We start from the raw sequence: 27,943 nt of genomic DNA, 5'->3' as shown, positions 1-27,943 counted from the left end.
AGGCAGTCACTGTAAAGTATGTCAAAAATAATAAAAAAGTCAGTATGTAGAAAAAGTATATACTATAGAACTTCAAAAACATCTGAATGATAGTCATAGTAGTATGACAGAAAAAAGCTTTTTGTTTTGGCATTGGCCTGGCATAAAAAAGGCATACTATAAAAAGGTCCTTAAGGTCAAATAAAGTATATTTTGAGAAGAAACTTTATATTATATTTTGTAGAAGTCATGGTAAAGTATTGAAGTGATAAACCACATAGAACTTTCCCAACAGATGTGAAATAACATAACAGTGCAATAATAAGGCCAGATGAGAAAAAACGTGATGTGAAATTTTATTTTAATATAAAATACATAAATAAAGCATCTGCAAGTGGCATCAGAAGCATGTGCACATATTCATACACACACACATCCATATATGTAGAGGACTCAAACACGCTACCAGGCATACGATTCACCCCACAAAATAAAGAAACAAAACGATGGTAGTTGCAGCCATTTAGAGAATATGGTACGTAGATATATGTGGTTTGGACCAATGCCTGAACTCGACACAGGTCACATGATCACTGCAGCAGGTCTGTAGTTCCTTTAAATATTGACCCTGGAGACACTGATCATAACTCATCTGTAAACCCTTCAACATAAACTACTGATTTGAGACCAGTGGAACCAGAAGTCACTATATTTACTACGATATGTCTCTTATATGCTGCAGAACATCTCCCATTAAAGTCTGCAGATCTTAAAGTTTACAAAACAAGATATTTGAAAAAGAAAGCAACGTTTAAACATCGATGTCTAACTTCTAAACCTGTAGAATCAAACATTATTAGACTACATTTGGAAAGAAACTAGCTTTTCTTGTCCTCTTCGCTCCAGAATAGCAAGAAAATAAACATTTGACAAGTTGAACGCAGCGTGTGTCGTAGAAGAATACACTTATATTTAGTTTCAATATCTCCCCGGCTCTGCTGATTGCACTTTTAAACATCTGTCCCTTAAATTAAACAGAGGATACGACCCTTTGTTTAACATCTCTTTGGCCAAATAAACTCAACTTTTTAAGAATGAAGAATCTTTACATGAGAGAAGTTAGAGGTGACCAATCAGACGTCCCCGTTTCGATGAAGGCGGGGCAAACATACAAACATACCAAGTATCAGACAAACAGACGTATATATGTAAAAACAGACATTCCTCAGAAAAACTCTTAGTGCTGTTTTCTGTTTTCTCCCTTAAAAAAAAGAGTGGTGCAGGAATGAGTCCTAAAACCAGGTAATGAGTTAGCAATTGGCGATTTCCTGTTTGCTCGTCACAAAATCAGCGTTTTTGGTTAGAGGCCTGAAACGAGGTCTCACGTTTTGTTCCCTAAATAGCCCACTGCTGAATGTCTGAAGCGATAACAAGTGCCTAAATGAGACTACTAAACGTGGAAGCATCACAAACGTGTGTTTTCCACAGAAAGCGTATTTTCTGCAATAATCCAATAATCGCATCTGTTGTCTTGAACGCCCTTTGGATGCTAACTCTCAGGTCGGCCTACAAAAATACATCATCTCTGCACCACTCTGATGCAACAACAACATCAACAACAACTGTAAAACTTGTATCTGCCTAAAACTGCTTCAGTTGGTCTGAACGGAGCATGGAGGTGGAACGTTAGCCCAGGCAGCCCAGAGAGAGCAGCAGAACAGATGGATATGTCAGGGCATTCAGCTCCCTTTGGGTTTCAAGCCTCTGTACTTCCTCTCAAACATCGCCTCTCATTCAACACCACGACTCAGACGCTGCCAAAAAAGCTTGTAGGAAAAAAAAAGTGATATTTTGCAGTTTGTCCCAACGACGAGAAACGGCTTCTTGACCTGGAGAACTTTTTGAAGCTTAAGCTGAACTTTCAAATCTGTTTTTTGGCAGGAGGAGAGGGGAGAGGGGGGGGGGGGGCAATAAGAGCTCATATAAAGCCGGCTTAGGCAAAGACATCATCATCATCATACTGGAAGAAGATGACATGGCAGCGGATAGATTTGAAGCATGTGTGAGCGTAGCGGGTGTGTCTATGCGAGCTGGGTTTTGAACGCCCCCCAGGCGTGGAAGCAGCGGCTGAAGCAGTGCGGCTCGTTTCCTTTCCGCACCAGACGCAGCTTCCTGGGCGGCTCCGCCTCCTTCGAGCGCATGTGCTGGATGTAAACCTGCAGCGGGGAGGGAGGGAGGGGGGGGGGGGGGGGTCAGTGAGATGAGGATGACAGCAGAACCTTTTGACTACAGATGGGGTCCAAAACTAGCGAGCCGCATGAATGTCTGGGAGCAGATACATTTGATACGCGACACAATACGGCCAGGATCCGCTGAACTTTCTGAATATTGGGTTGCAGCAGATGAACGTTTTCCAAAGAGGGGTTCGTCTCACACGGCACTCTAACTTTTATTCATGTCTCTTTCTATTCATGTTTTATTATCTTTGCTTTTAAATGCCATTTTATTAGGGCTGCTCGATTATGGCAAAAATCATAATCTCGATTATTTGGGTCAATAATTGATATCATGATTATTAAAAGCGATTATCCATTTACTTTGAAAAAAAATGTTGAACATTATTTTTTTAACAGTTCATTACCCTGAACTTTAAGTATAACTCAACTGAAAAACCAATAATAATTTTTTTTAAATAATAATGAAAAGATATTTTTTATTTCGATTACGTTGTTTTCGTAATCGTTGGCAAGCCATAATCGTAATTGTGATTAAAATACGATGAATTGAGCAGCCCTACATTTTACAATATGTTTCTTAATGCTCTTAAAGTCTTTCATTTGTGTAAAGCACTTAGAATGAGCTTCTGTTGAAAGGGGCTAGGTACATGAACCCAGTTTTCCACACAAACTAAATCACAGTCTGTCACTCACCTGGCAGGCTTTGAGACTCAGCTTGATCTCCACCTGGCTGGTCTGAGTGCCGACCCACATGTACACCTGAGGGAGGAACAAGGAAGTGACGCAGAAACACAAACAGTTAATGGTTACAGATGAAAGGAATTAGTCCATCGCTCAGATTTAAGATGGGCTGTTACCTCCTTCCCGTTGTCCAGCAACATGATGTCATCGTCAGCCAGGTCGTCCTGACAGAAGTCCGAGCACTTCTCCGACACGGAGAAATATCCCTTCTCATTGGAACACCTGAGGGAGGGAGGGGGAGAGGGAGGGAGGGGAGACAAATAAACAATTGGGAAGTTAACAGTTGATGAAATGAGAAGGAGAGAAAAGACGGGTGGCATTGAGACATTTTTGTAAACCATTACATGTCACTTGTTAGACGCTTTTATTCAAAGCGACTTCCATACTCAATACTGTGGACAATCCCCACAGGAGCAATTTGGGGTGAAGTGTCTCAGGGACACAACGACATGCTGACTGCAGTGGGGTTTGAACCTGATCCCCACGCACATCCACTGCGCCACACGCCTCCCATAATAAGTACATAATACCTAGAGATGATGTTCACTCACCTGAAGAGCCGAGCGCGCTTCATATAATCTGCATCTTCATCGTACTCTTTCTGAGAGCCAATCCCCACCCAGAAGAAGTTCTCTGGCTCCTCCCCCTCATTTATTACCTAGGAGACACATTGAATCTTCAGTTTCACAACAAACACACATCTAAGTATCTTTCTCAAACCTGGAGAGAGTTTTTCATGGACACTTTATAGAGAAACTTTTGTGTGTCTATCGTCACATTTTATGACGGCAATAACGTTTAATTTAGAGTTTTAAATGTTGAATTGGTGGAGAAAGTTTTAAACTTTTCAAATAATTAAAATGTCTTTAATAGGAATTTAAAAGTGAGAGTATTTGAATGTTTAGCTAAGTTTAAGTGAAGCAATGAAAGGAGTTTTGATGATATAGAGGGGCAGAGCGTGTGTGTGGAATTGACCCTTGACCTTTAGAGCATTAGAAGCTACACACAGAATAAGAAAGAAACATTCATTAGAATAAATGAGTGATGCACACAGGCACCTCACGTGTACCTGTTTGCTGTACGTGTCGTCGAACATGCTGTTCATGATGTCCTCGGACAGCTTGGCCTCGTCGGGGTCCGCGGCTCGGCCCACCCACGTGTACACGATGCCCTGATTGTCTGTGCTCTCAAACGGTACCTGCAGAGAACATCAACTGTTATACAGGAACCAGAACTATCCTTTTTATAAACAGTACAACGTAGGAGGAGAACCACACCTTGAGAATAAAGCAGAACTCCGAGTTGAGGTTGCTGGAATCCGTTCCAATCTGGATCGTCCTGAGAGAGAGTCAAATAAATGAAGTTGTGCAGACAGTGGTGCTGTGCATTGATAACAGCTGGTCTCAGAGCTGTGTGTACCTGGTGCAGAGCGCGCTGCCGTTGGTGCGGATGTGGTAGAGCGAGGGCTGGGCGGCGTCCAGCTTCTGTTTCCTCTTCCCTTTGTGGATGATGAACTTCCTCTTGAAGTGCGACAGGAACTTGAGGTTCTCCTGCTGCTGAGTCATCCGCACCACCTGAGCAGCAAGGAGGGAGAGGGTTCACAATTCACTACACGCTCAGAGCAGGGTTATCGCTAACACTTTATATTAAGGTATTCACCATCAACTAGTTGTTCATTAACGTGCATATTAGCAGTATATTGGCTCTTTATTAGTCATTATTAAACACTTATTAATGCCTTATTCTACAAGCAAAAGGCCTTAGTTGAGTTGTTCCTCAATAACCGTCTAATGAGTGCGTATTTATCAGAATCATATGCGTAGTTACAGAAGGAAAAAGAGCCGCAGACAGCTTAATGTTATATGTGTTAAATATGTGACATGCATTTAAAAAAACTAAGTTATGATATAATTAAAAGATATATATAATAAAAAATTAAAAGTTACATAATTAAAAAAAATACACATCCTGTAACAGTCCTTAGGATTTAGCAGCCAGGTATATATTACAGTTATTAACAGCATTTATATATATTTATTACATGGCTTAGTTGAATACTCGATCCTGATTGGTCAATTCAGAACACGTGACCCGTTGTTAATCCGGAACAGACAGACCGCTGTCAAGGACTTATGGACCGTTGTTAAGGACGCTCACATCTGCACAAACAAGTCAGTTCGATGTAACTGTGTACAGTTTGGCTTAAAAGCAATGCTTTTCGAACAGACAAGACGAGAGCGACAAGAAAACAGCGGAGAAGTAACGGGGCAGAAACCCTGCTTTTCACGCAGCGGTCCAGACATAGACAGTTCCTTTGGCATTAGGGCATACATACTTTCCAAGGTTTGACATCATGAGAGCGCTACTTTTAAAGCAAGCAACGATGTTTTCAAATCTGTAATCAAAAAGCTCCGCCTTCCTGCCGTTGCTGCGTTTTTCAAATGGTAAGAACGGACTATTTTTCTTAGCGGATGCATTTCAATTTAAATCAATACATACAACTATTTTTTAAATCAATAAAAAAAAAAAATCTAAAACCATAAAAGCATTTCAATTAATATTGGGAGTCATGTCGTTACTTTGTTGAGAATGTAGCCGTGTCATAAGCCTTTATGGGGAACACACGACAGGCTGCACATTATCCCTTACATTGCACATAGTTTGTTGGTATTTAGCAGCAAGGGGTAATATAGTCTGTGTTGTAGTGTGTGTGTGTGTGGGGGGGGGGGGCGGGGGGTCAACTAGGGGGCTGTGCTGGTTGTATAGTCCGGCCGCTACAAGTAAGGAAGTTGTTGTGCATGAGTTTTGGTCTTAATATGCTCAATCAGGCAGCAGTACCACAAGATCCGAGATTCAGATCCGCTCCCGTACCTTGAGTTTTCCGGGGAAGAGGCTCTCGAACTTCTTCTGCAGGGAGAAGGTGAAGGTGAGCCAGCCCATGTTGGAGGCTTGCCTGCCCTGCCAGAAGTACACCACGCACTGGAAGTCTTCCTCAGGCTGCTTCTCCTCTTCCTCAGGTGCTGCTGCGTTCTCCCCCTCATCGCCCTCACCCCCCTTCTTCCCCTTCCCCTTCTCCTCGTCTTCGTACTCCACAGCCACCCAGTACCTGAAGGAGGCAGAGCGGGGTTAGAGAGAGACCGACTCGCTCTGACAGGACACAGAAACCAACATCGCCCTACTTACATGTATTGTTTATTATTGACATTTTTGTTTTAGCCGACTGGTTTTCTATTTATTTGTTTGTCTGTGTGAGATTTAGTTTGCCCTGGTGTTAAGCAGTATTTACATTGTTACTCTACCTATGTTTCTATAAAGTGAACATTTGTTGACCTACTCTGATAGAATAACTGTATGCTGTTGAAGAAACCCAATAAACTCAGTTTTCACTAAGTTACATATTTAGTTACCACTTTACAATAAGACTACCCTTATGAAGGGTTTACCAATAGTTTGTAATTCATTAATTAATTAATTAGGTTGAGAACACTTTATAAATCATTAATAAGCTTTTATAAGACATGAGATAAACAGGGCAACTGTGACCGGTTGCTTGCCAAATAGTGAGCCCACATTTATCTGTACTGATAAGCCTTATATTGGCTACTTGGTCTCCTTCATCAGCTAGCATCCTTGGTATCTGTTGCTCACTGAGTTGATTCTCGCTAAGTAGCCACTATAAGGCTTAGTCATCTTGCCAAATAGTGAGCCTGTGTTGACGTATGAAAACTATGTTAGAACTGGTTTATAATGGTTCTTAATGATTAATAAAGTGTTTACAACTTCATTAATAACCTAATTATGAACCCTTTATAAGGGTAGTCTCGTTGTAAAGTGGTACCCATATGTTTGCTATTAAGTGGAAACCTGGATAATAGCATGTATTTTACCTAGATGGGAAGAAAATTGGGGGGAAAACTAAATCTTTTGGAAAATAGTAAAAAGATGACCAAGTATGACCATCAGAGGCTCTGATTGGCTCCCCACAGTCACATGTCCTACCTGCAGAGGAAGACGTAGCAGTCCTGCGTGTGGAAGTGACCGAACTCCTCCTCAGGCAGGCGGGCGAACTTCTTCCCCTCCAACACAAACCCTTCCATCCCATCCAGGTCCTCGTTCCACTCCTCCATCAGACCTTCAGCCTGCACACAGAGGGAGAGACAGACAGACAGGTGAGACCTCAGCCTCAAAGAAGGTCTTCAGGTGTGACTAATTCAACTACTAAATGAGTCAGTGTTCATGGTATGCACAACTTAAAGGTGGGGTAGGTCATTCACTTCAGAAACACTTGTTATTATATTCCATTGAATGCTCTGAACATCCCGATAGCAATAAATACATAAATGTCATCTGTGGAAGCCGTGGCGCTCTAAAAAGCACGACCAGTCATTTGAGCGAAACACAAAAACGTACTTACTTAGACTTAGTTCCCACCTGACAGTTCATGGGAAGAAACAAAACAACAATAGCCATGTTGTTACCTCAGTGAGGGCCATGGCGGGCTGCCGGGGGAGGAAGAGGGCGGTGAGGTCGGCCTTCATCTTATCCTTCTGCTCTGCGTCCTTCTTCACCTGAGAGAGAAACCATCATCACTGATAACACAGACAGGAGCTCCAGGAAACATGTCAGCGCTTTATAGAACGATATCCAACCAGTGGGACGGATTTGAAACCCTTTGGATCGCTGACCTTGCCCTGCAGGTTGTCTTTCTGCTGGACAGTCTCAGCTGCTCTGGTGTAATCCACCTTCAGCACGTCATCCCAGTTCTTAAACTTAGACTTATACACCTGAGGAAGAGGAGGAGGAGGAGGAGGAGGAGGAGGAGGAGGAAGAGGAAGAGGAAGAGGAAGAGGAAGAGGAAGAGGAAGAGGAGGAGGAGGAGGAGGAGGAGGAGGAGGAGGAGATTAGATTGACTTTAGTGATCCCACTGTGGGAAACTGTTGTCACAGTAGCATGTAAACAAGGGTCAGTGAAAGGTATACATCTACAGAGTATGTATATAGACTAGGGATGCCAGAAACTGACCATGATCAAATTCGAAAATCGGACAGCCCTGGCGAATATTAATCGATTATTCGCCGCAGACCCAACCCCCCCCCCCCCGCGGGAGAGAAAAACATTTTTTTTGTAGCATCATAAACATTTTTTTTATTTGCACTTGTCAGTTCGAATTAGATCCACGAGGAACTCTTCTTTGAACGTACCACTTTGTTCATCTTTAGTTGTGTTGTTCTCACTGTTCTGTATCGCCAATAAATCAATTGCACGAGTGACGGAGAGGGAGGGGGGCGGGGTAGGTGTGTAGCAGCTCAGCATGCGCTGCTGGCTTCCTCCAAGTTGACAGTAAAACAAACTGGTGGTGTGACCAATGGCCATTTACAATTATTAATACTATTACTATTATTAGCATTAGTCTATATTTTGGTTGAAACTAAGCCAGGAAAAAAAAGAAAAACATAAATAATAATACAAAAATATATAAATAAAATCGAATTAAAAAAAAAAATTTCGATTATGGAGACTGTAACGAATATTCGAAAAATCGAATAATCTCTGGCATCCCTGGGGGGGGGGGGGGGGGGGGCAGTGTGAAGTGTTAAAAAAATGATTTTATATTTTATATTGTTGCATCGACTCAGTTGTCTTGTGTCTTATCTGTCAGAGAGAAACCAGTATTTATTTTCATTATCATACTTCTTTCAGAGATTCTTTCCTTGTGTCTGTTAACCTGATAAATTCTATATTTTGCAGCATGTACCTTTTAAAGTTCTTAACAAATAATCTGAGGGGAATTTCTTGTTGTTTATTTTTAACTTGTGATGTGTCATTTTGTAAAGCACTTTGAGCTGCTTCTGTTGTATGAAAAGTGCTGTATAAATAAAGCTTTATTGTTATTGTTATTGTTGTTACCTGGCACTCGGTGCCCTCCAGGTTGCGGGTGACCGAGGCGTGTTTGGGCCGGTGCAGCATGGAGCAGATCTCCTGGCCCAGCTTCAGGGCGGCGGCTCGGACCAGGCGAGGAGACTTCCTCCCGATCCAGATGAAGACGTCGGACCAGCAGTCCAGGATGTACACGCCCTTAGTGTCCAGCAGGGACTGCACCTGGGGACACGAGAGGGACAACATGGAATCAGATATTTACTTTTTAAATGGCAATATTTCAGTCAAAAAGTCGTGTTTTTAGCACATAAAGTTACCAGTCTGAGCTCCGGCTGAGTGTCCAGTTTGATCTTGTGGTCTTTGTGCTCCACGGACAGCTTGTAGTTGATCTGAGGCAGCTCCAGGTAGCCCAGACCCAAGCCCACCTGCAGGCCAGGATACACAAGAAACAAAACATCAGAGAACTGTAACTTCCTGCTGGGCGACGATGTCCGTCATCATGCTGCCCCTGTCATGTTGCTTAACGTGTTATCACGTTATAGAGACTTTTTGATAGTTCTAACAAACCCTTTTTTATTGGGTCATATTTCCTGCAACGGCGTTTTTGACGGACTTTTTTATTTATTTTCTAAATAATTTGCAAGTCTATTTCAGTAGAAAGGTGTGTAAGAAAGGCCCTCGTCTAATTAGCAAAACATGTATAGATTAATTTGCAACGCTCAGGTCCTAGACCCTCACAAGATAAATGATTAGTTACCGTAAGAAGCCATTTTAATTAGGGAATGTCTCTAATCTGTGTCTCTACATACTCACTGCAAACAGTAAGGCATAATCAATAAACATCATTTCATTTGGAGCTAAAGAACTGTTCCCATTGCCATCATTTAGAAAACATTTTGACTCGTCTGCCATCATGTATTAACGTAAAAAAAAGTACTAGTTTTAAGTATCGACTAATGTGAAATAATATTCAACCTCTTTGATTACAGTCATATTTCAATAGGATAGTTTGTCCTTTAGTCCATCCCACATACTGCACATCATCATGGGTTTACAGAAACAGTGACACGTGACTTTGAGATCAAGCAGAAAGCTCCACAGTAGATCCCACACACCTCCTACAACTCTGACCCTGTTATACCCACACTGCCTCCACACTACCTCCACACTGCCTCCACACTGCCTCCACACTGCCTCCACACTACCTCCACAGTGCCTCCACACTACCTCCACACTGCCTCCACACCGCCTCCACACTACCTCCACACTACCTCCACACTACCTCCACACTACCTCCACACTGCCTCCACACCACCTCCACACCGCCTCCACACCGCCTCCACACCGCCTCCACACCACCTCCACACTACCTCCACACTACCTTCACACTACCTCCACACTACCTCCACACTGCCTTCACACTGCCTCCACACTACCTTCACACTACCTCCACACTGCCTCCACACTACCTCCACACTGCCTTCACACTGCCTCCACACTGCCTCCACACTGCCTCCACACTACCTCCACACTGCCTCCACACTACCTCCACACTGCCTCCACACTACCTCCACACTGCCTCCACACTACCTCCACACTGCCTTCACACTGCCTCCACACTACCTCCACACTGCCTCCACACTACCTCCACACTACCTCCACACTGCCTCCACACTACCTTCACACTACCTCCACACTACCTCCACACTGCAGGAGCACCACGCTGACATGGTGCTGAAGTAGCGCTGCTGTTCAAACGCTCACCTTGTAGAGTTTGGGTCTGACGGCAGAGAAGTCGTCAGGCACGTGTTTCTTGATCTCCTCCGGTTGTCCTCCCAGAACCTCCCAGAAGCCCGGGGGCTCCTGGTTCTGAGAGACGGTCGTGATCTCCGCCTTGCCCTTACGCTCGTTCTTGTTGATCTTCTCTGCAAACAACCTGCAGGGTGAAACGATGCACACACACTTTGACGCTTTGCTGAACTGCAAGTATGTTGTTTTTATGTTTTAAAGGTTTTCCCAACTTTAGATTTGCCTTCCATCGAAATGTTTGTGTTTCTAAATGCTTTGTGTCCTACCTGGCCTTCGTGGTGCCGCTCAGAGTGGCGTTGGCTCCTCTCCAGATAAAGATGTCTGGTCCACTGTCCAACAGGAAGACAAACCTGCCAAAAACAAAAACAATCCAAAAATGAACTAACTAACTAACTTAAGTTAATATGTCAAATAGAAAAGGGATCAAATCAAAATGTATCTAATTGGCCCAATATCACAGGGCATAAGACCCTTCCTGTGGATAAGGAAACACGAAGGGAGTGTGTGTGAAACTGCGAGTGTAGGCAGGAAGTGTGAGAGAGTTACCGTGGGTCGAGAGACGAGGACTTCACCGGGACAGACTCCAGTCGGATGTTCTTCTTGCCGTAAACTCTGTACAACCTGTTGGACAAAAAAATACCTCATTCAAAATGTTTTCAGACCAACAGACACAAAAGTTTACATCACAAAATCTAAATGATTTACAGCTATAATCTGACTAAATGTATTCAGACTCCAAATGAATAATGTCCGACAAGATAACAATCATATAAAGAAAAGGCAAATAGAAATTATATTTATATTTTTTAGGGAACATGTTTTATTGGTGGAGATTGTTTTTCTTGGAGTTTGTTGTTGTAATACCCATGTTGGCCACAACAGGCTGACACGTGAGGAGTCTTGGCAAGTAATGAAGCAACTGGCAATTACCACGAGCCTGAAAGATGATTTATATATTTAACTTTGAAAAATGAATCCTGGCGAAACTCTTTACCCCAACAAGTTTCACAATTTTACGGAAGATAAAAGGATACCCTGAAAACCAGAGTTATGGATCCAGGTTTTTCTATTTCTCTAACTTGCCTCACGGGGCTTCTGTAAAATGTTCCTGGACTTGAAAGAAATAAAGAAGAATAATGGAAATACGCATTTAAACAACAAGTCTCGTGCGTCTCACCTGATAGGATAGCTGGTGTCCTCCACCGTGTAGAAGCCGCTGGCTGTTCCTCCCTCGATGTAGGAGATCTCATTGTTAAACACCTGCACACAGACAGAAGACAGTCTCGTACTCCATGCAATAAAGGAAATGGATTTTACAAACATTGTGTTAAAGCATCCGGACTAAATCCACCTGACTCAGGGACAGTTTCCTCCCACAGGCCATAAGACTGTTAAGGGGCCTACACACCAGACTGACGCCACGGAACACGTCCCGACGGACCCCGAGTGTTGTGTCGCCTCACGTCTCTGCCATGTGTCGCACTGGAACACACCGCAAAGACTTCAGCCGACGGCCAAGAAGCACGTACGAACTGCGCATGCGTGAGTGGCAATAACTCTCCTTACCAGCAGGTGGCGGTAGTGTGTATTCGTCATTTCAAAAGAGGCAACAACCGGAAGACAGACTGCGCGATAACCGAGAGAAGAAGAACAGACTGCGTGATTTGCCTTCTTAATAGTTTGTTTGGGTTCCTCACTTCCGTTTAGCTTCTCATGCACTGATTCGCTAGCTGAACAGCCAATCAGAGTGATTTCTTTAGCCGACGGCCTTTAGTCGACGGGAGGTGTCGGCACGGCCGAAAAGACACGACGGGACGCACCAATCTGAGTAGGGCGACACGACGCTCATGGACGGCTGAAATCGGCTTGGTGTGTCAGGACCTTTAAACACCTCAACCTTTGAAAGAACATCCATAACATTCATCTGGTTGCAACTTAGATATATATCAATATTCCAATGACTTGTATATATTATAGACTATTCTGCACTATTTCTATTATATTCTATTTTATTTTATTTACTTGCACTATTATCTGTTTGATTGTGTTGCTCTGTTGTCATAGCTACACTGTAGCTATGTATGCACACAGGACAATGAAAGCCTTGAATCTTGAAATGTTACACTGTAAACACGGGGGTTTTACTTCGTGTTAAGCTTAGACTCTCAATCGTCTGTCTGCCAATCGGTGTGCCCCCTCTCATCTGTACAGTGAAGTCTACGTACGGCGCTGAACTCCTCGCTCTCGTCTCCCATCTCCTCCCTTATCGTCCTGCACTCGGCTCCCAGGAAGTTCCTCAGGTTGACGGAGTGGATGGCGGCGCCGGCCTTCTTGTCCAGCGTGGCGTCCTGACCAATCCAGTAGAAGATCTGCCAGTTCAGCTGCCCGTTCTCATCCAGGAAGGTCTGCAAGCCCACAAAGGACGGAGGTAAGAGAGTTGTCCTGGCATATAGCGTGCAGGACAGTTTACAGAAATACATATACGTCACCTTGAGGATGATGTAGCTGTCGGCCTCGTAGAACTTGCTGTGGAAAGCTTCGTCCACCTGTAGAGGAATAAAGTTCTCTATCTGCCACACCGACACCCCTGGGACCTGAAGGACGGGGGAACAGGAGATATAAACACTGATATCTGTACCATGCAAAACTTGAAATGTTTATCTGACATTTATAAATCAATCTTTTAGGGCATGTTGGTTGGCTGTAGCTTGGACAGAATCAGAATACTTTTTCTCTCCCTAGAAAAAATAGGTTTATTTTAGAATTAAATAAAACAAAACAAAATTGATTATTGGATTAAATTAAAATGTCCAGTAAAAGATCAAATAAATAAAAAATAATACAAATATGTATATGAAGAAAATAAGTTGATGTCAGAAAGGGCAATCAAAATAAATCAAATGTAATTAACATATTTGTATAAACACAAGAAGTTAAATTAAAACAAATACTAAATATTTAGGGTTAGGATAAGAAGTGTTAAAATGTGTTAAAGGTAAATATCAAATAAATACAATTAAAATAAAAATATTTAGATAAATATAAGTCAGTAAAAGTGTGCCCCTCACCTGGCCCACGTCCTCCATAAAGAACTCGGAGTAGTCCAGCGCCGGTTTCTCCAGACTCTTGTCCCAGCGCCGGACCTTTAGATCCACGTACTGCGGTTCCCCGTTCTCCTGCAGGAACAAAGGATGTGTTTACAGTAGGAAGGTAGTTTAAGAACCTCACTGTGTTTATCGTTCTCCCTCTGGACGGTGAATCCACCCTTCCTGATCTTTACCGTTGACTCCAAGTTGTTCCTCTCCTGAGCGACGTCGCTCATGCCCTTCAGCACCTGCTTGGCCTGGTCGTCCTGAGAGCTGTCCTTCCTCCTCCTCAGCCTCATCTTCCTCGCCAGGGGGTCTCGGGGGCTGGCTCCTGCAAACATAAAGACAGAGATACCAGGAGTTACTTCAGCATCAGCAGACTGATATCACCATTAATATCGTATTAAGACTTTCACACCGCTGTATATTTTTTAATATACATATTATACTGTATTTTGTTGTAGAATTTGCACATTTTTTATATAACTTCTTATGTTTATACAAATATTTGATATACTTTTTACTATTTTAATTCTACTTTTAAATATATATTTTATTTTGTTATAAAATTGAGAAACTGTCACACAATGTCCCCCTGGGATAAAAGAAAGTATTCTGATTCTGAGGATTTTAATGATGTTTTCATTGAAAATAAAACATACATTTGAATGGCTTTTTAATATTAAATAAGGTACTTAAACTATATACATGAAAGTCCAAACTCTTCTTCCAGTTACAGACGTGAACACACGTACCTCCCCCAGCAGCAGCCACGGTCGCCGGCGAGGCCCCGGCCAGACGCAGCTGGTTCTGCAGAGAGAAGTCGATGTTGTACCACTCGGCTCCGCGGTCCACCGGCTTGGGAGGCATCACCAGGTTAGGGTTCTCACGCACATCCAGAACCTAGAGACAAAAGAACGGGTTGTATCATCATGTATTTACATTTATCCTTCCTAAACATTATGACCTTACAGAGCACCAATCATTGCACGTCTGGTTGTCATTAGCATTCCGACCGAAATGTAAAATATACTGGACTACGACTATTGTCTTTTTCATGAAGTCGTTATGTCTGTCAGATGAAGTTATATTTGCTTTATCCAACTTCCTCCTATTTGAACTAGAATGTATTTTATATAAGTGTGTTATATGTTCTCTCCAGCCAGGAGACAGGTTACTTCAACCTTCTTTTGACACTTTTAGGAAGTAATCAACCCTATAAATAATCTTCAATCTTCCCTAGAATAAATGCTGTTTAAATCCAATTCTATCAGAGTATTTGACCAGTGGCCTCGCAGGGAATTTAGGTTAAACGTCAGGTCACCCAACAGCATGGCAAAGAAATACAAAATAAAAATAGATATTTCAACTGTCTGGAAGCACTGACTCAGTGTTGAAATGTTTTTGTTACTTAAAGAGTTCAGAAGTTGCAGAAACATTTGAGTAGCCAGTAGAAATGCTCTGTAACCTGCCACAGTGACTGGTGGAGAAATAAGTGCATTTTTAGTTAATAGTGAGCAAGCGTTGTACCTCTAAGTCAGTCAGGAAGTGGATGGCCTCGGGCAGCGTTACCAGACGGTTTTTATTCAGCACCAGCTTCTTCAGCTTGCCACACCTACACAACACAAAACCACATATTGTATCAACATAGCCAATTACTCTCGTGTCAACATAACTCGTCATGTACAGAGAATCTCCTACTGCCAGCATACTTCTACATAGCTGTTGCATTTGGTTGTTTAGCTATAAATGCTTCTTCATTAAGACTCTTTTAGGGAAAAATACAAATATCAGAGTAACAATGCACCTTCAGTCTGTGTGTGTGTGTGTGTGTGTGTGTTGGTGTGTGAAGCTCACCTGCAGAGCCCCTCTGGGATCAGTTCCAGGTTGTTGTTGGCAGCCATGAACTCTGTGAGGCTGGACAGTTTGCCCACGCCCGGAGGCACCCCGTCAAAGTCCAGTTTGTTGGAGTTCACGTACAGCTTCTTCAGTTTGGACAACTTACAGATTGCAGACTGAATCGAGACACACAAGAGAAATGTTGATTTAATGCAAGATATAAAAGCTAGTGAGATTCCAGCAAGAAAGTAGATCCCATTAATAACCCAGTAAAACCCCCAAAATAATGTAATCAAATGTGTCCTTAAAGGTAGCAACAACTCCAGCTCCACAGCGTTCTAAACACAGAAAGATAAAACAGCGGCTCCTGGCTGCAGTGAGTGTTTCTCCGTGAGCTTACGGGCAGGGAGGTGAGCTGGTTGCGGCTCAGGTTGAGCGTCTCCAGCTGCGTCCACTGGTCGATGCAGAGGGACAGCTCTGTGATCTGATTGCTGCTCAGGTTCAGTCTCTTCAAACTGCCCAGAGTGTAGAGACACTCGGGGACGCGGGACAGGTCGTTACCGGACAGGTCGACATCTGGGAGGGACGGGAGGACAGAGGGAACACGGGTTAGTCAGGAGTATGTTTCCCCAGAGCAACACATTTGATAAAAACAAACAAATCTGTTTCCCTAATCTGTTTCCTAATCTAGCAGTTGGAACATTGACTTCTCTTATGAGTCAGTAGCAATGGTCAAGAAGTCTGTTTTCATCTGAAAATGCACCACTAATAGTGTTAGAGAGTAATCGTTTCCACGGGGAGAGAAAGACTGCTTCTCTGTTGCCTGTCAGGTGGCGAATGTTTAAGACTCTGAAATGTTTTACTTTGACTGTACTGCTATGTGAAAAATGTACCACCGTGCCAAGAGGTAATCGTAAGAAGAAGAAGAATGTTCCAGGCCCCGAAAAAAGCTCTGGAAGAAAACAAGTTTATCTATGTGTGTTACCTGCTAACTGTGTCAGGCCCTCCAGGCTGGTGGGCATGTTGGTCTGGGTCCTCTGGGTGTTCCTCAGGTGGAGAGTCTGTAACGCCACCATGGCTGGCAGCTGGCTGCTCACAACACACACACACACACACACACACACACACACACACACACACACACACACACACACACACACACACACACACACACACACACACACACACACACACACACACACACACACACACACACACACACACACACACACACACACACACACACACACACACACACACACACACACACACACACACACACACACACACACACACACACACACACACACACACACACACACACCATTAAATCGGGTATTATACAAGGTGTGATATTGCCATTGCGACATTGGAGGATGTTGTCATTAACATATAAATATATGAATGATCATGGTGTGATTTCTTTTTAATGGATCTGTACCAAACCTAAATGTTTTGTTAAGTAGAACACAATTGATAGGCCTGTATTTGTGCAGCCCTGATGTGAAGCAAGAGGAAATAATGACAGAGTTCTGTCTTCTCACCGCAGCTGGGCATGCATCAGCGGGTTGTTGTTCAGTGTGAGCGTCTGCAGGTGGACGAGGCGTCTCATCTGCGGCGGCAGGCTGTCCAGCTTGTTGTCGCTCAGGTCCAGATACAGCAGGTCTGTCAGGTTGATGAACAGCTGGTTGGGGATGGCGTCGATGCTGTTGTGGCTCAGATTCAGAACCAGCATGTTCCTGCTGTTCTCCAGGTCCCGGGGGATCTCCGTCAGCTGGTTGAAACTCAAGTCCTGAAGGGGAATAAGGGGAAATGTGGCGTTTTTGAAGGCAATACTGTCAGGGAGGTAGAGTTATGTTGTATGTGTTGTTGTAAAAATGGTGGGTTGGTAAGCAGATACATTGGGATTGTGTGAGAGTATTACATACCAGCACAGAGAGGTCATCTAGCTGAAAGATGTCATCGGGGACTCCGGAGTTTTTCAGGTTGTTGGCTCTGGCTACCACCGCCTGTACAGATATAGAAACACAATTAGGGCAATATAAAAACTACACATTGGTACGAGGAGAAAGGGGCCATATTAAAAGCATCAGATTGAAATGTACAGTGCTTATGGCTTGTAAGAAATTACCACATGCTTTGTCTTGTGCGTGTGTGGGTGTCACTTACCCGTAGGTTGGGTAAGCTGGACAGTTCTCCATGTAGAGTGGTAAGGCTGTTGTGACTCACTGAAAGATGTTCCTGAAGAAGAACAACATAGGTTTTGTTTACACACTGCACCAAGAAAGAAAATATCACCTATAACTCCATAAATACACTCTACAAGGTCCAGTTTGCAACGTACTTCTTGCACTAATTCTCATTTGTCACTAAACAGAATAATTCAACAGAAAACAGGATCAAATCAAGACTGATAAACACAGCCTAGACACTGTGACTCCTTGTTGAGATAGCAGACTAATCTTATTTACCTAAAACTGGTAAGAGCAAGCATGTTAGCGTGGATCACCTTTTCACCGCAGCCTGCTGAGTAAAGCTTTGGAGGTTCAGATTAGATAATCCTATCAAAGATACGAAGGATTAAAGTAAGGCTGAGTTTTTTATCAAATGAGGTTGAACTGTTCTCTAAATCTACTGATGTGAAGTCCTTTGTTACTCACACATTAAATATAAACAATTAACAATACTGTTCCCAACCATGCATTTATAGATGGCTTGGGGAATGACATTAACATAGGTTGCTATAGGTGACAACTACGATTTCAAGTGCAGTCCTGAAGGTCTCACCAGCTTCTGCAGAGAGGCCAGCTCCTCTGGGAGGTAACACAGTCCGGTCCTGTTCAGCTTCAGCCATCGCAGACTGCTCATACACTTCACATGCTCGGGGAAGTACCCGCCCTGTAACGACAGAGAGGAAAGGAAGGTCAATGCTAGAACTTTGTAAAGTTAAATGTAGAGGAAGTTGGTGGAGGGTGCAAATAAAACACCCAACATTGTCTGATTACCTAAATCTGTTGAGATTGAAATGTTGGTGTAAAACCCTTAGATGTAGTAACTATAATACATAATGGAGATATTTTTTTACTGAAACAGCTCAAAAAAGCAAAGTTCAAACAGGTATTTGTTTCCGGAAATGTTCCAAATGATTACCATATGTTTAGCTAAATGTATTAAACACAGCATATGAACCTTGTATATCCATAAGAATAAGAACAGTACATTTCTTTTATGCACCTACAAACCCTGATAGAAGTTGACAGCCTTGCTGGTTTATTGTGGGTCAACTTGTCAACAACAACTAGGTGATTTAAATCAACTACATGAGTTTTGAAAGCAGAGGATAAGAAACCTTCCAGTCAGTCGTTATGATTCATAGTTCATTCAAATGATGTCACCCTGTACTATAGATATAAGCAGCCAATCCTTTAACAATAAGGTTATTTATCCAGCTTCGTACTATTTTCATACCAACATGGCAGCTAGCATTACGCACACAAATAGTTCTGACAGTTAGAATACATGCCAGATGATCTCAGCTGTCACTGCTGCCAGTCGGGCTGCTTTTAATTCCAGTCTCTCAAACTAAGCTCACAAAGTGTGTCTGTTTTCAATCCTGCAACCATGACGACATTGAGTCAACAAACTCTAAAACTGTAACCAAATGTATTGATGTGTTGGCCTTGTAGGTTAGTGATTGTAGTTAAACGCTGAAAAAGCTGAGACATGTTGTAAAGGGAAGTTTGAGTCACAGAGTTAGCCAACAGTGAAGCTAAGTTTGCTAGCTAATGTGACGTTGAAACTAGAGCTAAAGATCCCAAACTACACAGAATGAGCTAACGTGTACCCATAACAAAGTAAAAAACGAACCCTTTCAGCCCATTCCTCTAAATAGAAAGTGGTCAAATGCCAGGAAACAGGCTAGTGACGGAAACCAGACAGCTACTTTGTCCATGTCAAACTGACAACTGGCTAACGCCCAATGCTAGCGACGTTAAGCTAAGCTAGTGTTTAGCGAGTTTAGCCTTTAGCCGTTTGTTGTGACTGTCTAACTTGAGTTAGCTTTAGCTAGCTAGCTCAACGTATTCAATACCAGCAAAAACATATTGGAAGACTTACTTTAAAGTCGTTTCCACTGAGATCTACCCCCCTGATGAAGGGAAGAACTCCGGTGGAAGCCATTTCTGGTTGCTTTATCAGCTGCTCTGCCCTCAACTGTCTATTTTGGTCCAGAGGCAGGCAGGGTTGTGGCTGCGGCACACTTCTTCTTCGTTTGTTTTAATGGCGGGCGACAAAAACCAACGTTTGAAGGTGCATGCCGCCATCTACTGTATTGGAGTGTGTATCGTCAAGACTGAAAGACAATTACATTAAAGAAAACCATGCTAACTTCTAGAAATAAAAACGGTATTGTTGACATATTTAATTAAAGACCGTTGAAAAACAAACAAACACGACGACACCAGTGTTGTGCAATATGTACCTATTTTGAATTAGTGTTATTACTGGCTGCCTTCTGAGTTTGACCATTTTAATAGTCTAATACGAATCTGTAAATTACTATTTGCAATATATGATTGTTCAACACGTTTTTTTTTATACACTTCACTTCAGTATTTCTCTTTCTATAGTGAATCTTTACAACATAATAACACATGTTCAACTGTCTTCTAATTGGATGTTTTCATGATGAATAATGTATCATTGAGTCCAGTATGTCCTGATCTCATCCTGGAGAAAACTGCGCACATTCTTTTCTGCAAATTCCCTTTAAACTTTGACACTTTGACAGACTTCTGAATATTATTATAACCTCTACCAACAGTTACCGCCACCCGCTGTTCCGGAATGAACCAAATGTTAATATTAGTGTGTGTACAGCGCCATCTAGGGGTTTTAACCAGGTATTACAATGCACCCAGGTCTGTGTGGGTGTCCCGTTTTCTACAAGGACTTGCTTCTGTGTTTGCTTATGAGTGTGGGGCACTAGATTAATACGATTAAATCTTCAGGAATTTTTCTGTGTTATCTGAAGGGATCATCAGTTGCAAATGTCTTTTTTTTCTTATCTAAAGTGGCACATTTTCAGCAAAAACTGCGGTTACATAGAAACTGTCAAGTCATTAAGCGATAGTGATAGTAAAACCGGAAGAGGTATAACTTATTTTCAAAATAAGAAGATTTCTCAAGGAAGCTCACGATGAATTGCTGGCGTCTTGCGAAAACATTTTTTATTTTGAAGGCGGTTGAAGCAGTGGAATCGGAAGTGTTTTTGTATGAGATCCTCCCGGTCAGCTGTGCGGCTAAATATCCGTCGCTTAGCCAGCCAAGAAACACATTCAATAAAAAAAGCTATTTTAGGTTTTACATTATGGATAATAATGTAACGCGATACAATGTTCAGCTATATATTTATGATTTATCGAGAGGAATGGCCCGCAGCCTTAGTCCCATCATGTTAGGTAAGTGCAGACAAAAAATCCGGCCTTGGACACAAATAGGGGATTTATTATGTATTAACAGTTTGTATGTAATCATTAGCGTTCAGTGAACTGATGTTTGGTTAAATCATCAAGATTTTTTAATGCATTTATTTTGAAAATATAATGTGAATCGTGACTGATTTATGTTTCTACCTCTTAAGAAATGAATCCGGTCTTGATACAAAACTGATACACTTGTAAGTTACAGCTGCACTGAACGTCGTCTGCTACCGATTCATTTTGTACCCCTTTTTGTTACAGGAAAGCAACTGGATGGTATATGGTATGAACCCTTTTATTTTATTTTGACAGCTGTCTTTTTGATATCTAAAACGACCTCTTTAGTTGTGAAAACATTGCAAGTCCAGGCCATTGACCCATTCATTATCACAGAAAACACATGACTTAATATAATATAATACTGTAATGTTTGAAATAGTTACTCGAAATGTGACTATTTCTGTCTTTAATTTAAAGCTGAAACCAACGATTATTCTCATTATTGATTAATTGACAAGAATAAAAAAAGAAGTATCTATTTTTCAAAATCCAAGGTGAATCTCATTGTCTTGTTTTGTTAGTCCAAAACCATAACATAATAAAAAGTAAGATTCTGAAAACAGCTCATTTGTTCATACAAAATAAAACATTTCATAAAAATAAGCAATCAGTTATTTGCCATTTATTTTTGTGACATTAAGCTAATAAATAAAAGAACTTATTGTTAGCAGCTCAAACTTATTTTGTTATTGAGTAATGTTTTTGTATTTAGCTTAAAGTAATTCAAAAAAAGTAGAGCATCATTTAACAATATAAGAGATTGTATTGAAAACAATTATAATACATACTTTGGGAGTTCATTATAACAATCAATTGATCAAATGCGTTTTTTTTTATTTGTATTACTGTGTATTGCTATGAGTTATTAGGTTGTCTCACTGGTTTATAGCTTGCTTTTTTGTAAAGAGGCACTTAGTTACAATTTTAAATAAATACAATTCCACTGTTCTGAGCTTTACTTACATCTTTGATAACTGTGTGCTTTCTGACAGGCACACAGCTATAGTGGCATACGGTGAGGAGTTCTTCTACGGAGGGGAGGGGATCTCCAGCTGTCCGCCGGTGAGTCTGTGTAAAGGGGACTGACTCCTTTCACAACTCTGTTATTTTCCACAAGCTTATTAAGAAAAAGTATGCAAACCAAAAGTGACAGCAGAGAGATTTATCAACATTTCTTAGTTTGATTTTTTTCGCTAAGATTATGACTCTTGAAAACTTGAATTATTATAAAAAAAAATAAAAAAGGTTTTACTTTAGGTAATGTATACATCTATAAGTACAATATTTACGTGTAGTGTCTTACAATATTTATCGAGTTTTACAATTCATTTTCCACTTCAATAATGTGTTATTGAAGTGGCCTATAATAGTGTGGATAGTGTGGATTTACAAACAGGGAGTCTGTAAATCCACATAGTATTGGTGAAAGGAAACAACTGAATCAACTAGTTTTTCCCTGCTCATGGATGTCATATGACGTGTATGTTATGAGATGTTTGTTTACTGTGTGTTTGTCAGGGTGGGACGATGCTGGGTCCTCCAGACACAGTGGTGGAGCTCGGAGAGACCGAAGTAACTGATGAGATCTTCATGGAGTACCTTTCTTCCCTGGGAGAAAGCACATACAGGTCGAGTAACTGCTAAATAGCTGTTCTTCAAGGCAACACAAATCAAGACACATAGTATTCATCTTAAAGAAAAAGGGATTCTCAACAAGTTGAATTGTCGTATCGTATGTCTAATTTCACAAATCTACTGAAAAACTATTATTTGATATATTTTGTCCTTTTTTCTCTTGGTTCAGAGGAGACAGGTATCGTCTGTTTGAGCACAACTGCAACACCTTCACCAACGAGGTGGCTCAGTTCATGACGGGCAACTCCATCCCATCCCACATCACCGACCTCCCATCAGAAATCCTCTCCACGTGAGTGTTGAACTCAATCTGTCAGCTCCCTGTGACTCCAATCGAAGGTTTAAGAAAATATAATGCAAAATAGTCACAATAATATGAATAATAACATATGTGAAAATGGTTTAGCTAACATCAAGCTTCTGGAAAATGTAGTTCTAATTAGAAGTGGTTTACTACTCCCGAAGTCAGTAGGGGCTTGGACTGTGAGCCGCAGGGTCGCCGTTTCAAGTCCCCGAACAGACCTAAATATGGAGTGTGGACTGCTACCGGACACCCCCCTTCCCCCCTCACTCCCATTGCAATAGCTGCCCTCTGCTCCTAGTACTAGACTCCTGGTACTAGGATGGGTTAAAAGCAGAGAACACATTTCACTGTGTGTGCTGTGTGCTCTGCATGTGAGACCATTACAGAGGGTTTCATCCCTCCATAGCCGTGGGAACATGTTTCAAATGGGGGGTGCTGTGGGGATGGCACCAGGGCTGGTTCTGACCAATGTGCTGCCCTATAGGCAAGATTTTAGCTGGCAATGAAAAACCTCTACAAAAGACCAATACACTACAAACAGAGAAACATATTGACATGGTAGACAGCTTATATAAAAAGGCTTCAAATGTATTTAGTATTATAACATGTTTTAATTGGGGGGTGGACTTCACATCCTCTAGGGGGGTCCGGGGGTGCCCCCCCGGGAAGATATTTTTTACATTTTAAAATAAAATGCTTCAATCTGGTGCACTTTGAGCGCCCAATTACTAGAGACTGATCTAGGGGGTACAACTCTAAACACCCAGAAAAAGATCGGTTTGCATTTTATTAATCAAATAAGTATGTGAACATTTTCAATAACCTACCATAGCCAATAACAAATAAATGTAACTTATTTTATTTTTGTTGTTCATTCATATCTTATTTTACCAGTTACAATTTATTTATTTATGCATATTTTTAAATCTCTCCAGTTTTAAATGATATTTTTGGTTTACTGTCCTATAGTATACATTGGAATGATTTCAAACCTGTTTTTATTTATCCTAATAATTATAAAGGTGTGCCTTGGAAATATTTGTTTACATAAATTGTGATCAAAACGTTTGAGGCTCACTGAGATAATTTAGACCAAATTGAACTAAACCCTCAGAGTCCTTTACTTCACTGAGCCTCTCAGTCTGACAGGACAGAACTCTCCCTCCACATTATTGTAGAAACAGCTTCTTATATCCGTTAGCGCAGCAGAAGCTAACAACAATCCCGCCGGCACCGGTGCACCCCCTCTCTCTATCTCTCTCACTTTGGCTGTGAGCTGCGGTCGCCTGATAAGCCAACACCCCCCACTTTCATCACTACAGCGCCCATCGTACAGAGCAAATGGAAATTTAACCGGGGTGAAAAGGGTGTTATCTTTACTTAATTATGAATGTTGTTACATCAAGGCTGAAAATTCGTTTTTATTGTATTATATCTTGTAGAAGTGCAGATCCCCTGTCCTCCACCAGGGGGTGCTGCAGCACCCTCAGTACCCCTACTTCCCACGGCCCTGCATCCCTCCCAATATTATTATATGTAAACTATCCATTCTATGTGTCTGGGTCAACCTGCTGTCATACAATCTTAAATGAAACTGCCAAAATGTCGCTAAATAAATATGTTTTATGCAGAAAAATGTATTAACCCAGCAGGAAGACCAAGGCCGTTTCTCAATGTCGAGTATACCTGCTGCAGAGCCACTATTTCAAGTATGTATTTCAACAGTCCTTCGGCGCCACTCAATGACATAGTATACTTGAAATAGTGGCTCTGCAGCAGGTATACTCGACATTGAGAAACGGCCCAAAGCAGGCACATTCTTTTAAAATGCATGAATGAAAAGGGGTTTAAATGTATGGTTTAGGCATAAAAAAAAGGCCCGGTAACCAAAGAAAAAGCGTGTCTTTTATTCTTTTTTTAAACGTATTCTTTATTATTTATTTTCTCACATTCCCCTTTACATCCATTAGTACTCCAATGTAGATGAACAGGTTCTTTAACAAGGGGTCACAACATGTAGAAGGTCTCAAATCCAAGAAATTGAACATGAGAATTTGAAAAACAAAATGTTTAGGAATAAATACAAATGTTTCTAATAGTTTAAGGTCATAAGACGGAAAGGCTTGAGGAGCTTATGAAAAAGAAAGGCAGGAGAATATCAGATACTTCTTGTCCGTACACAAAATGAAAGGCATTCGCTGATATATGAAGTTGCTACATAATATAATGCTTTGTGTGTGATCAATGTTAAGAACCCTTGCTGCTGCGATTTCAAATATCAAATCTCTTCCTTCTGTCTCCAGACCGTTCGGCCAGATTCTGCGGCCGATCCTGGACTCGATCCACATCGCCCCTCCAGGGGGAAACGTCATCAACCGGGGGAGAAACGCGTAACCTGAGAGCCGCAGATCCTCGTGCGCTCACAAGGTCACTTCTATTGAAGTCAGACAGTCAAGATAATTGTCTTTCTTTCTCCTTTCCTTCTGTACATACATTACACACTATAGCATTTAAGCTAATGGCCATTTTGGAAGCTATTACTGATGACTATATAAGCTATTCATAATTTACACCTCCTTAGGATCCACATGATTTAGTTATTTATTATTAAAGGGGAATCTGGAATCAAATTCAATGTACTTGTAAAACACAGATGATTTTTAACATTTAAAACTGACTTTAATGAATGTTGCCTTCTTATAAATACATCTATGGAAAGTCAGATGTCCAATTAAGCTTTTTTCTGAAGTAAAATATAACAGACAAATGTATATTAAAGATTTGGAGCACTGCGGCGTAACTTAGCATTTTCATTTTGCAAGAAATTGTACTTTTACTCCATAATATATATAACATATTGCACTTTTTACTCCATAACATTTATGTCTAGGCTGTAATCACACCACCTACAACATTAAAATACCTCTTGCGCACTAGTGCATCCAACTTAGGAAGTACAATACATTTTATACAAAAAAGTAAATATTGTTCCTTTACACCTGGAACTAGTTTAATTCCCATTTTGGTGTTAATTTAATAAGATTTTACTTCTGTAGTTTAGATATTTAATAATTAATGTCATTGTTTTACACTGACATGCATATCAGATATATTTAGTGTACACTTTTGAATAGATATATATATATAATATATTCAATTATATGAAGGCTGTTTGAAGGAACATCAGGATGAAGATAGCTGAAGGATCTTTTAATGTCAACAATATTTACATTTTGCACTTTTATGATTGTTTTGTCTATTGTTCTTTGGTAGCCTGTAGTTAAATGTCCATCATTGACCCTTTTATACCTGTAATATGTGTCTGTTTCTGCCGAGTTCAACTGACAAGATTTGATTTGATTTGTTGCATCTTTTGTGATAAAGCAGGTTATTGACACCTAACTCATACTGCAGTTACAATATATAGAGAGGTGATGTGAAAAAAACCACATGTTGAGTATGTGTCATTATAGCAGGACTGGGATCAGTTCACTTTACATTTGAGTTATTCCTATGTATATCATCTCTGCCTGAAACGCCTCCATTGGACTCCTTTGTTTACTTCCTGAACTTAGTGACATCACTACTTAACACTTGCGCTTCTATTGGCTAGCGCTCCAACACATTGTACGTGATAGGCTAAGGGACGGGACATCTTTAAGCGGTTGACCAATCACAACAGAGCCAGACAGCTAACCAATCAGAGCAGACTGGGCTCTGGTTTCAGACAGCACAGGCAGTATGAGAAAAATAAAGAGCTTTTTGAACATTAAAGCATGGAGACATGTTATAGAAGACACACTAAATACAAATATCAACCTAGAAATGATCTTAATAGGGCCCCTTTAACTTATTTCTCAGATATTTAAGTGAACTGCACCCCGGTCCTGTTATATGACATGAATCGTGCCTCTTTGCCACAGGGAGATGCTGATTATAATTACATTTTATTATACCCTTTTTTTGTTGCCATGTGTATTATAAAAACTGCTCATCCACAGATTTTAAATACAACTTGTTTGCATCCTTTGACAGCCACCAGAGTGTGTTGCATATACAATGCACCTCTGTGCCTTCAATTCCCTCCGCTTGGCGACAGTCACGCTGTTAGGAGCTGGCATGTTGTTTTGTGCAGCACAGATGGTAACTCCCTGTGCTGTCTGCATTCAAACCTGCTAGTTAGGTTACTGTGTGGAGCTCCAGAAAACGTAGACAAATGAGGTAAAAGTGGGTAGAAGTAGTGAGAAAAACTTAAGTAGTTCAGTAACACTCACAGCCTATAATATCAGTGCATTATACACGGCCATCAGAAAGAACAAAAACGGTCTAATTTCAAGCTAATTCATAGTTTTGACATATTTAAGGTTTGCCTGATAAAGACAGTGTTCCCCATATGAACCATATTGAACCTCGTGGAACGATCAAACGAAAAAAACAAGGAAATAACAAACAAAATAACTAAACCAGCATTAAACGTCATTGCATTTTCCTGCAATAAACAAACATCTCACAAATGTTACCTTCCAAACTGTGGCCGTTATCGTTTCTACCTTGCAGCGTTTATATTTCCAAACCTGATATTTGTAAGTATTCGGCCACTGTTTGCCCATTTGAGAGGCTTGAAGGCTCAGTTTAATTTGCTCTCTTGTTATTTTGCCTTCTGCCCGCCAACTGAGAGACATGCTGAGCAGACCAGTGAAATGTATTCCTGCACAAATCACTCTCTGTTGATCTGACGTGTGCTGGATGCTACCTGTGATGTGAAATTGCAACAGATAGTGCTGGATATTATTCCCTATTTAATTATTCTAACTATAGTTTATGCATATTGTTTGTGTCATTGTTTTCTTTTGTAAATCCACCTAAACATAAAGCCATTGACTGCAAATTTGAGAA

General features: G+C 41.2%; 2 protein-coding genes across 3 annotated transcripts; one reads left to right on the top strand and one right to left on the bottom strand.

Annotated features, from left to right (window-relative positions):
• Positions 1-321: 321 nt before the first annotated feature.
• On the bottom strand, positions 322-22,219 carry flii (FLII actin remodeling protein). 2 transcript variants are annotated; one of them, XM_079644398.1, is made up of 31 exons: positions 22,072-22,219; positions 18,356-18,466; positions 17,738-17,809; positions 17,497-17,577; positions 17,113-17,360; positions 16,554-16,657; positions 15,969-16,144; positions 15,587-15,744; positions 15,260-15,344; positions 14,485-14,632; positions 13,924-14,060; positions 13,712-13,819; positions 13,133-13,237; positions 12,869-13,048; positions 11,821-11,903; positions 11,190-11,264; positions 10,910-10,993; positions 10,599-10,770; positions 9,152-9,259; positions 8,865-9,056; positions 7,643-7,741; positions 7,436-7,525; positions 6,957-7,096; positions 5,829-6,063; positions 4,377-4,531; positions 4,235-4,295; positions 4,027-4,155; positions 3,509-3,615; positions 3,074-3,179; positions 2,910-2,975; positions 322-2,195 (listed from the first exon to the last, which is right to left on the bottom strand). In XM_079644398.1, the coding sequence occupies exons 2-31, from the start codon at positions 18,434-18,436 to the stop codon at positions 2,061-2,063; spliced, it is 3,720 nt and encodes a 1,239-aa protein (XP_079500524.1). In that variant the 5' UTR covers positions 18,437-18,466; positions 22,072-22,219; the 3' UTR covers positions 322-2,060. The 2 variants fall into 2 exon arrangements, with proteins under 2 accessions (XP_079500524.1, XP_079500523.1); XM_079644397.1 differs by lacking the exon at positions 22,072-22,219 and adding an exon at positions 19,685-19,844.
• desi1a (desumoylating isopeptidase 1a) lies at positions 20,543-27,943 on the top strand. The gene is made up of 6 exons (XM_079644481.1): positions 20,543-21,027; positions 21,310-21,331; positions 22,101-22,170; positions 22,627-22,736; positions 22,913-23,035; positions 25,351-27,943. The coding sequence occupies exons 1-6, from the start codon at positions 20,766-20,768 to the stop codon at positions 25,439-25,441; spliced, it is 678 nt and encodes a 225-aa protein (XP_079500607.1). The 5' UTR covers positions 20,543-20,765; the 3' UTR covers positions 25,442-27,943.

Source organism: Notothenia rossii (genome assembly GCF_949606895.1).
Source record: "Notothenia rossii genome assembly, chromosome: 8".
In the NCBI taxonomy this organism is placed as follows: domain Eukaryota; kingdom Metazoa; phylum Chordata; class Actinopteri; order Perciformes; family Nototheniidae; genus Notothenia; species Notothenia rossii.
The sequence above is the reverse complement of the archived record's forward strand: the minus strand, read 5'-3'. Positions and strand labels throughout refer to the sequence as shown.